The sequence below is a fragment of the Triticum aestivum genome, chromosome 5A (genome assembly GCF_018294505.1).
Source record: "Triticum aestivum cultivar Chinese Spring chromosome 5A, IWGSC CS RefSeq v2.1, whole genome shotgun sequence".
Classification (NCBI taxonomy): Eukaryota; Viridiplantae; Streptophyta; class Magnoliopsida; order Poales; family Poaceae; genus Triticum; species Triticum aestivum.
In genome coordinates this window covers 110,226,896-110,238,031 of record NC_057806.1, presented here as the reverse complement: position 1 = coordinate 110,238,031, position 11,136 = coordinate 110,226,896, and the positions used below count along the sequence as shown (strand labels likewise).

The following is an 11,136-nucleotide window of genomic DNA, read 5'->3' as shown; positions in this document are numbered from 1 at the left end:
TATATGCAACTTCATCTGGTGTCTGTTCTAGATGTGTTTAGTTCAAGTTCATATATGCAGATGCTCTTTACCTTCTCTCTGTCCGAACGCATGTCTTATTTTATCTCTACTATATTAGTCATGCTTTATCTAGTATTTCTGTTAATAAAATCATTCGGTAAATTGCTCATATTTCCAACAAAGACCACCTGTATTAAGAAAAGGAGACGGTTAGAAAATTGGAACCGCCTCCAGTTCGTAAGTATTTGTGGTGGCTTTTGATTTGCAACCACTTGTGTTGTTCTAACACCTACCCTATATATTTCCTCTGCCTCATTCCTCACACTACCAAGCCTCGAGTGCTCTCCGTGCTGCGTGTTCCCGTGCTGTGGCAATGCTCGTCATCGTGTTGTGTGGCCGTGTCCAGTCTCGTTCCCTTGCTGCGTGTGGCCATTCTCGTAGCCGTGTTGTGCGTGGCCGTTCTCGTCGCCGTGCTGCGTATGGTAGTGGCTGTGGCCACCCCCAAGCTCCGAACGACTAAGGTTTGGGGCTCAGAAGCCCTATATCTCCTAAAGCCCAAACCCCCCACACAGAAATTTTAACTTAACTAGATTGCAGTGCTTAATTATACAATAGGTAGATAGCATTCCTTAGTACTGCATCTAGTGCTTAATTAGTATTACCACTACTAGACATAGTATTTGATTAGCTAGATAAACTACTACTTGTTGGAGGAGATGCAGATGACGCCGGAGCCAGAGGCCTCATCGTCGTGAGTGCCGGCCAGCATCCCGCCAAACGGGTGGTTGCCGTCTTCGGTGTTGCCGAGGCCGATAAACATCTCCTCCAACTTGCCCCTCGCATCGGCCAACAGGACGCGGTTGGCAGCGACCTCGCGCTCGTCGCCGATCAATCCGGCGATGGTGCGGTCTTCCGCCACCACGTCGGTGGTGCTCCCGCTGCTTCAAGTTTTGTCCACACTGCAACTGCTTCATCTTCTCTGTAAAATGCAAAGTCCCTCAACTTCTTTGTTATAATGGAATTTGCTACATCTTCTCTGCTTCATGTTCTCCATAAAATGCAAACTGCTTCAATCTCTCTATTAAAATGGAAACCACTACAACTTCTCTGCTTCATCTTCTTCGTAAAATGCAAACTACTTCAATCTCTCTCAAGGCAATGATGCCACTGCTGCAAAGAGTTGATAGACAAGGCAACAGAGGCAGAGTAACTGACGGCGGTGGCAGCGGATGGAAGGTGAAGCCAGCAAGCTCCCAGAGGCCATGGGAGTCACGACGCTGGGGGACAGCACCAAGGAGAGCACCACGGCAAGTTTGACGGGCATCTTGGCCCAGTGGTATTTCCGTGCCGACCGAGCTTCCGGATGCTTTAGGTGGAATTAACCACTCGTGAGTGTAGTAAGTGTCTAACATCTTCATAATTAAATGCCGCAGGCTTCTCCCCAGCTCAAAAAGAAAAAGAGGAAAAGTATGGCAACCTGAACCAGGTTGTGTATTCTTGATATTTTTTTCTTGCTTTAGTTTGAGAAACTATTGATGGAATTACCATATGTGCAGCCCCATTTGAAATACCTTCCATTCAGTTCTCACACCAAGCTCACATCCTAATTATATAGTCCACATAGATCCAACTTTAGTTCCTCATCAGTTACTTGCTACAAATACAGGACTAAAGTTTCTGATGCATACCAAACTTATATACAAACCCGAGACTCTAAAACCATACAAAATTAGACTGTTGGTCTCATCTTGGTGCCGGACCTATGTGAGTCGACGATGTATCGCCAACCTGCCCCAACTCAAGCACACTTTGCTGTTTCAGATCATTTGCTTGAGAATCGTTGTGCGAGTCAGCGCTTGTTGCACTGAGATTACTTGTGCCGCTAGTGACTGAGTTGTAATTGCCCATTCGACGAGACACCTCCAGCTCCAAGCATTCCTTGAGCTCAGCCACAACATCTGTCATCGTTGGTCGTTCCCGTGATGGTTGTTCTTTGCAGTGCAGTGCCAGCTCTGTAACCTTCCAGACTGAGTTGACATCATACTCCCTCCCCATCTTTGAGTCTGCAATGCTCTCGATGTTACCCTCGGAGAGCTTTTGGCGCACCCACTGTGCTATATGGATACTCTCAGTGTCAGTAATGGCGACCGCCGGCGACTGACCGGTTATAAGCTCCAGTAGTACAACTCCAAAACTATACACGTCACTCTTCTCACTGAGCCGGGATGTATTATAGTATTCAGGGTCAAGATACCCCAGGGTGCCTGCTGGTTGGGTAGTAATATGGGTCATGAACTCATCTGCGAACACCTTGGTCAGGCCAAAGTCAGATATCTTTGCATCTAGGTCAGCAGATAGCAGGATGTTCTTTGTTTTCACATCCCTATGGATCAGTGGCGGTTGGCAGGACTTATGTAGATACTCCAATCCTGTATCCATGAGGACCACGACCAGCGTCCAGTTAGCAGATAGCGATGAGTTAAGGATGTAGGTAAAAATTAGCTACAATTGGCCAGATGGATGAGGTTTTGGTCGGTTTAGCTGGTATAAGTACAAGTCCTGGTGCAATCTTGCTACTATATTACAGTTTCAGGTGTGTATAGTCATACGAACCATGGGCAGAGTCGAGAGCAATCTTGAGACGCCGGTGCCAACTGAGGGGCGTAGCAATAGAGACCTCTCCTGTGACAGAGCATCCAAAAACATGGCTTATAAGAAGGTTTGCAGATCAGTAAATTCTGACAAGAAAAGGTATGTAATTTATCAGTGTAATTTGGCCCCAATTTGTATCATGGAATAGGTGTGCCATTTAGTAAAATCTTGGCCGCTCTGTCCACTAATCTGTTAATACTGTACTGGACACATGAGTTTAGCATTCACAATTGACAAGTGGATAAATAAGTATAGTTTTGCATGCCACACTTTTGAGTTTGTTCAAAGTCATCACATCCTATAGAAACTATGTGCTTGTGTAAAATTGTCCCTTTTTTTATGCCAATAATGTAATTGAATAAGTTGGAACAATGGGCACTAAACTTTGTAACAAAGGAAAGGCTATGTGGAACTAGTGAGGTGATTTTTTTCATGGAGATACTGACTTACCTCTTAGACGATCCTCTAGGTCTCCACCATGCATATATTCATAGACAAGGGCCAGTTGTTTCTTGTCCTTGCAATAACCAATCAAGGAAACCAGGTTCCTGTGGTGAACTCGACTTAAGTGTTGGGCCTGCGATTTGCAGTAAGAACATTTGGTTCAAGGATACAAACAATAAATTTCAAAGTAGTTAAAAGCCTACCTCAGATAGAAACTCCCTGTCCCCTTGAGATGATGTTTTTGAACGGATCTTCACAGCAACTGGGCTTCCATTCTCCAAATAGCCTAGAAACACAGCACCAAATCCTCCTCGCCCTACTTCTTCCTTGAAGTTAGCTGTGATGAGCTTCAGCTCTTTGTAGCTGAACTGTCTATTCTCAAACAGGTTCGACCTCTCCCTGTCCCTGGGGCTATTAAGCCTTGCGCTATTTGCCATCCATGTATCTGGAATCAAACCTGACTTTATATGGGTGATCTTTACTTACTACGTATAAATTTGCTGGTTTCCTCGGTGAAATATTACCTTGTTTAATTCTCCTTCTATGAAGGATGATAATTGCTGCCACAAACAGTAGAGTAGCTACAGCTATTGGAACGGCTATCGCAATGATGAGTTGTCTGTTATTTTTCTTGTCGTTTGGAGCACATGTAGAAGCACCATTGTCACAGATATTTGCATTATTACCAATCCTAGAATTAAAGCAACAATGTCTGAATTAGCTAAATTTGGAGCAAGAAAATGCGAAGAAATTGATCCATTTTGACGTTAAAAAAAAGAAAGAGTGAAGGTGTAAGTTAGCTATGCAAACCTTAATACAAGGGATCCATTTTGACGCTTTCGTACTAGAGCTGCAGGAATTGATCCACTGAGTTTGTTGCTTGACAAATCACTGTAGAGCACAAATATTTTGAAATATGCTGATGCACATATTGAAGTGAACTGAAGCAAACAAGTATACTTACAGGAATTTAAGTGATGGCATTTGTGCCAGAAAATCAGGTATTGGACCAGACAGGCTGTTATTGGACAAGTCCCTGGAATTAAAATTCTTATGAGAAAATGCTTGAGTACGTATAATAAAAAATAAAATACAAGCAATATTCTTATATTGTGTCAAATATTAAATAGCTGCTAAATACTAGAAGATTATGGGAACCTGAAGGTGTTCTTAGAGTCAGAATATGTCGTACGATGATCATATCGGGCACTTACAGGTATTGAAGAGATTTTAGATCACCGAAAGAAGGATCAACTGCACCGGTCAACACACTAGATGACAATACTCTGTTGCAAATCCCATAGTAGATTAGTATCATGCCATGGAAAAGCTTTCTTTTTTAACCTTTCAACTTTCAAGTACAAGCATGAATGTGCAGTTCTTTTGCACTTGACAACTTACAGAGCTGTTATCCATGCAGGACCAGATGAAGAATAACTGCAGTTCAGGCCATTCCAGGCAAATGCTTTCGGCGCACAAGGATCACCCATCCAGTTTTTCTTCAGCATGTACGTCTTGCGAATTCCCATCATGGCCTTGGCTGTTAATATGGAAAAACGGAGAAGCTGTTTCTGAGGTTCTGCTTTACGCTATCCAGAAACAAATAATTCAAAGCTACTGGACTAGCAAATTTCAGTCCAAATTAGGATCCTTGACAATGGAACACATGGATCAAAGCGCAAGGTACCGTCTCCATTGTTCGTTGCAAGCTCAGTCATCTGCCGCAGTGAGTATATCTCGAACGCGTTCAGGATGGGCGGGAGTGTGGCATCCGTCGTGGCGACAAGCGAGACGGTGTGCTGGCCTGACCCCTGCACCACCACCTGTTCCACAACCTCTGCGGAGAGGTACTTCGGGGTGTAACTCCGGCTGCCGTTCCATGAGGCGGCGTCGACGAGGATGTCGAACCGCCTCAGCGCGTTGCCTGGCAGCTGCTGTAGCTCAGCGAAGTAGAGCAGCAGGAGGTAGGCTGCGGTGCTGCTGTCGTTGTTCTGGGAGGTGTCCGGGCTCCATGAGAAGTCGAGCCGGGTTCCGTTCACCGGAGTGGCGGCACTCCGCAGCACCACAGGCGGCGCGTCGAAGCTGCTGGCCTTGGAGACGTCCACGTCGGCCGTCGTCATTATGTTGGTCCACGCAGCGACGTCGCCGTAAGACTGCCAGATGCGGTCATAGGAGTCAAATGGGTACCTGTTATTGTTGGCAAGAAGCGGAATCCGGTGTGAGAAAATCGGCAGAAATTGCAACTGGTGTGTCTTAAACTCCAGACTCTGGTTTGACACCTATAGATTTTGCAGAATTGACTCATGATCGACCTAAAATGTTGCATTTGGTTTGGTAGCAGAGAAGGCCAGTGTCGATCATGCTACTTGGCAGTTCATTCAGGAATGAAGTGCAACAACAATTTATATAGTGATATAATCTTTAGCTGTGGGGTCAATGGCCAGCCGTCAGTTTGACCGCATTTCAAGCGGAACTGCGTGTTAGTGTCTGCTGGGATTAGGGAGTTGTGATAATAAACCATGTTCTAGAAAGGTGATAATGTTTAGAACCTTGTTTTTTTTTTTGCGGTTGTAGAACCTTGTTAGTTGTCTGAGATTGCTAACCACTCTTCCAGGTTGATATCTAGATGATTGCTCATATCATATGAGCTTTGCAGGCGAGATAAGGGCTAGTTCTTTTGGACAGCTTAAGAAATAAGCTGCCTCTCCTCGGCTTAAAAAATAAGCCGCTTCTTAAGTTCGTTGAGACTTCTAAATTAGCTATCCCACAACTAGTTTAGAAGCCCCGATGAATAAGAAAGACGGCTTATGGGATAAGTTGGGGAGAGGCGGCTTGTTTTTTAAGCTGCCAAAAAACTGGCCCTTTAGAGCAACATCAACTATAAGGGGTACAATCAAATGGAGGACAAAACTCAAGCTCAGGGTCACAGGGTTGTGTCATTTTTGTCTGTGAGACTGTTTTTAACTTCCACCTAACACCAGTTAGCTTTAGCCTGGATAAAAGTTGCATCCTTACGTAAGCACCGAGACGTCGGTGGAGAATGCGTCGGACAAGGATGATACTGATAAGATGAGCAAAGGTCAGCGTAAGAGGGAAAAGACATATTGTTATCGTTGTGGAGAACCTGGGCACTATGCGGTGGGTTGTACGACGGAGCTTTGTGACATTTGTTTGCGACCGAAACATGATGAAGCATGTCCTCTTTTGTCAGCTCCTAAGCCGGTGGTGAACTTATATGGTGTGTGTGACGAAAAACTTATGTTCTTTGAGACTCCAACTATGAGATCTTGTAGACCACGGTTGGAGAATGCTAGAACTGGCATCATTCGAGTGACTAAGGGCACTCTTTCTGAGGATCAGATTATTTTACAACTCAAGAGATTAGTCTCTAGCTCGTTTCAGTGGGTTCTCGTTCGGATTGATGAGATGACGTTTAAGGTTGACTATCCCACGAAATATGATCTTGACAAGATTAATGAGTTTGGCATGTGCAAAGTTCCTGGCAGTGCATGTATTCTAGAGTTTGATGAGTGGAAGCGCAATGATCCGGTGGGAGTGCCGCTTGTTCAGATTTGGGTCAGATTTTTTGGCCTACCCCCGGAACCGCTTAATGACTATTTGGAGACTTGGAGCCTAGGGTCTCTTATTGGAAAGACTCTGGAGGTCGATATGCCTTTTACGCGTATGCATGGCATTGCACGTATGCGGGTGGGAGTTCTGGATGCGAATGCGGTCCCGTGCTTTTTAGGTTGGGTTTATGATGGCATGAGTTATGATCTAAGAATTGAGATTGAGGGAGTTACGATGATCCAAGATGCAGACAAAAGCATGAGTACTGATAGTGGGACTAATGGTGGTGATGGCAGGCAGGACGATCTTATGGACCATGACCAGCCTGCAAACAATTCACTTACTCCCGGGGGGCAGGGTAAGGAGCCCAAGGCCCCAGTGGGCAAGGCCTCTGGTTCGGCGCCCATAGCAGGTCTTCGCCGTGAGGTGCTGGATGCGATAGTGCCACCATCTCGGATTCTCACAACATTGAAGGATGATGACCACACTCCTACGGATGCGAGATGCACGACCCCCGCCCCCATATCTCAGTCCAAGTCAGGACTTCGTTTTGGGTCTTTTGGAGCTGTTTCGGCACCTGGGCGTCTGTGGGGAGATCGGATGGAGCGAGATGACCCCGTTGAGCATGTTTTACCTCCGTTATCTCCTGTCCGGTTTTCGTTCGAGGGTGGTGATGCTATGGCAGAACCGATGTCATCTAAGGGAAGCGACTCGAGGCAGGCGGCCCCAGTTCTTCCTTCTTCGGCGGACGTCACACCTCGGCGGGCTACTCCTTCACCTACACGACCGCACGAGGCGGATGTGGTCGTGGAGGGGTATGGGCTTTCTTCTGCTCTAACTCCGATGGAGGATGTGGCTTCTACACAGGTGTCGCAGGAGGCGACGACGGTGGAGGTGCCGGCTTTGGGTACGGGTCCGGAACCGGAGCCGATGGTGGGCTTTCCGGTGCTACCTTCCGCACCTCACACTGGACGGGGGACGGACTCTTTTATCCCAGAGGTGGTGGCCTTTGGGGGTATTCCAGATCCGGCGTCGGGAGGGAGGCGCTCCAGCCGGCGCATCCAGGAGCAGCCGGATGCAGATGAGTTTCAGCTTGGCCGCGCCATGCGGATGGCCAAAATCCGCGACACGGAGGCTTCTACAGGTTTGTCTTTAAATACCGATATTTCAGTTTTACATTTTTCTGAAGATGATATCTTGCATAGAGCGGATAAATTGGGTATTTGTTTAGGTGCCAACAACCGCGAAGTAGTTACTTCTATCAATGAGCTTCTTGATTTAGAAACTGATAGAGCAATGGCGATGCTTAATAATTTAGCGGCAGTCCAACCAATGCAAGAAAGTAAGATAAATGAGTTGGGTATGTGTGAGTTGGAGGGTTTATGCGAGGATTTAGTTCCTGCAAACCTTCTACATGAGGAGACTTTGGAAGAGGAGGGGCATGTGGCCTCTCTGTCTTCACCTGTAGGTCCTACCGAGGACATTAGTCATACGGACTCTTTGATCCTCCCTCAGCCTCCAACGCGTAAACGGCAAAAAAAGGTGTATGGCCTTTCTGCGGCACGTCGAAGTGCTAGGATTAAGTTTAAGAAGAAATTTCACGATGATTCATGAACGACATTTTTTGGAATAGCAGAGGTCTAAGGGACTTGGCTAAACGTAGGTTTTTGGCGGATGCATCTCGGGATTACAAACTTGATTTTATTGCATTGCTAGAGACTGGTAGGGCAGATTTTACTTCGCAGTTTCTCGGAACGATCTCAGGAGGTCTTGATTTTGATTGGCACTGTTTGCCACCTCGGGGAAGATCTGGCGGGATCCTCCTAGGTGTCAATTGCGAGTCGCTGGAGGTGCTTGATGTTTTCTGGGGGGAATTTGCAGTTAAGTTCCATGTGCGGTCGAAAGCTGACGGGTTCAGGTGGGCTTTAGTGGCTGTGTATGGAGCGGCACAGCCTGAGCTAAAGTCGGACTTCCTCGCAGATTTAGTTAGGATTTGTGGGGATGATACCTTACCTATTCTTGTTGGTGGTGACTTTAACATTATTAGAAGACGAGAAGAGAAAAATAATGACAATTTTGATGGCAGATGGTCATTCATGTTTAATGCGATTATTGAAAGCCTGGACCTGCGAGAGACTGACCTCACAGGCAGGCAATTTACTTGGGCAAATAATCTTCCAAATCCGACGTATGAAAAACTTGATAGAGTTCTCACAAGTATAGAATGGGAACAAAAATTCCCTCTTGTGACGGTGCAAGCGTTACAGAGGGGAATATCTGATCATACACCCCTTCTTGTAGACTCTGGTGAGGTGGCTCACCAAGGCAACAAAAATGTCTTCTCTTTCGAAACTGCGTGGTTCGAGAGAGAAGATTTCCTTGCGTTGATAGCAAGGGAATGGGCGGCGGAACAAACGGGAGAGACAAATATTGATCGGTGGTAGAATAAGATTCGACATCTTAGACAGTTCTTGAGAGGATGGGCTAAGAACAATAGCGGGGTTTATAGAAAGGAGAAAGAAAGACTGTTAAAGATCCTCAATGACCTAGACATAAAAGCTGAAAGTACTGCACTGGATATGGATCAGCGAGTGTCTAAAAGAGAAGCCAAGGTTTTGCTAGCGAAGCTTCTTAGAGAGGAGGAGTTGAAATGGGCACGTAGAGCGAAAGTGCGCCAGGTGGTTCAAGGAGATAATAATACTCAATTTTTCCATATGATTGCCAATGGGAAACATAGGAAGAAGAGAATCATTCAACTTGAACAAGATGAGGGGACGATTGTTGGTCATGAAAACCTTAAAATGTATATTACCAACTATTATAAAAAACTGTTTGGGGCCCCAGCTGAGAATTATGTCGCCCTCGATGAGAGCATGGTGGACGACATTCCTCAACTGAAAGATGAAGAGAACGAAGTAATAACTGCACCTTTCTCTGAGAAGGAGATGTTTGACGCAATATCCCAAATGGAAAATAACAAAGCACCTGGTCCGGATGGTTCCCAGCTGAGTTTTACAAGAAATGTTGGGGTATTATTAAAGGCGATTTGATGCCAATGTTCAATGATTTGTTTAATGGCCACCTTCAACTTTTTAAGCTTAACTTTGGGACTATCACGTTGTTACAAAAGAAGGCGGAAGTGATTCGCATTGAGCAATTCAGGCCGATATGTTTGCTCAATGTAAGCTTCAAGATTTTCACAAAAGTTGGTACAAACCGTCTGACTCAGATTGCTCATTCGGTGGTACAGCCAACACAGACTGCCTTCATGCCAGATCGACACATCCTCGAGGGAGTGGTCGTTCTTCATGAGACTTTACACGAAATTTATTCGAAGAAGCTCGATGGAGTGGTCTTCAAAGTGGATTTTGAAAAGGCATATGATAAAGTGAAGTGGTCATTCTTACAGCAGGCCTTACGTATGAAAGGATTTGATGAGGCCTGGAGGAAGCAGGTAGAATCATTTGTACAAGGGCGTAGTGTAGGCATCAAAGTAAATGACGATATTGGCCAGTATTTTCAGACGTTAAAAGGATTGAGATAGGGAGACCCGATGTCGCCAATTCTCTTTAATGTCGTGGTTGACATGTTGGCCGTTCTTGTTAATAGAGCAAAACAGGACGGTCAAGTAGGGGGGCTCATACCACATCTGGTTGAGGGTGGGGTGTCCATTCTTCAATATGCCGACGATACCATCATTTTCATGGAACATGACCTTGTTAAGGCCAGAAACATGAAGTTATTGCTTTGCCTGTTCGAACAACTATCAGGGTTGAAAATTAGTTTTAATAAAAGTGAGCTATTTTGCTTTGGACACGCCAGAGAAGAACAAGAAACCTACAAGCAACTATTTGGCTGTGAAATAGGCACACTACCCTTCACGTACCTAGGGATTCCGATTCATCATCGCAAGCTCACAAATAAAGAATGGAAATGTATCGAGGATCGGTTTGAAAAGAGGCTAAGTTGCTGGAAGGGCAAACTTTTGTCTTATGGAGGAAGATTGGTGCTTATTAATTCTGTACTCACAAGTATGCCCATGTTCCTCCTCTCTTTTTTGAAGTCTCGGTTGGGGTACGGAAAAGATTGGACTTTTATCGATCTAGATTCTTCTGGCAAATTGATGAGAACAAAAATAAGTATCGTTTGGCAAAGTGGGATGTAATTTGTAGACCAAAGGACCAGGGAGGCTTGGGAATTGAAAACTTGGAGGTGAAAAATAGGTGCTTACTCAGCAAATGGTTGTACCGGTTATGCACAGAAAGTGACGGAGTTTGGGCTCAGCTATTGCGTAACAAATATCTCTATGCCAAAACACTAGCCCAGGTTACGGTAAAAGCGACTGACTTACCATTCTGGAAAGGGATTATAAGGACGAAAGTGGCGTTCTTTAACAGGATCAAATTTATCATCGGGAATGGACGGGATACTCGATTTTGGGAGGATACTTGGTTAGGAGATTCGCCGCTG

At 45.4% G+C, this 11,136-nt stretch overlaps 1 protein-coding gene across 1 annotated transcript; it reads right to left on the bottom strand.

Moving 5' to 3' along the window:
• Positions 1-1,320: 1,320 nt before the first annotated feature.
• LOC123106673 (probable LRR receptor-like serine/threonine-protein kinase At1g51810) lies at positions 1,321-5,281 on the bottom strand. The gene is made up of 10 exons (XM_044528766.1): positions 4,784-5,281; positions 4,498-4,636; positions 4,311-4,382; positions 4,061-4,132; positions 3,907-3,987; positions 3,621-3,787; positions 3,300-3,541; positions 3,103-3,229; positions 2,614-2,682; positions 1,321-2,429 (listed from the first exon to the last, which is right to left on the bottom strand). Exons 1-10 carry the CDS (start codon positions 5,214-5,216, stop codon positions 1,744-1,746), a joined length of 2,088 nt encoding a protein of 695 aa, XP_044384701.1. The 5' UTR covers positions 5,217-5,281; the 3' UTR covers positions 1,321-1,743.
• Positions 5,282-11,136: the final 5,855 nt, after the last annotated feature.

Coding starts and splice junctions, on each gene's coding strand:
- LOC123106673 (XM_044528766.1), bottom strand. CDS start 5,216: ATGACGACGGCCGACGTGGACGTCTCCAAGGCCAGCAGCTTCGACGCG. Junction 3,788..3,906: donor AATGGATCCCTTGTATTAAG/GTTTGCATAGCT, acceptor CTTTAATTCTAG/GATTGGTAATAATGCAAATA. Junction 2,683..3,102: donor CCTAGAGGATCGTCTAAGAG/GTAAGTCAGTAT, acceptor GCTCTGTCACAG/GAGAGGTCTCTATTGCTACG.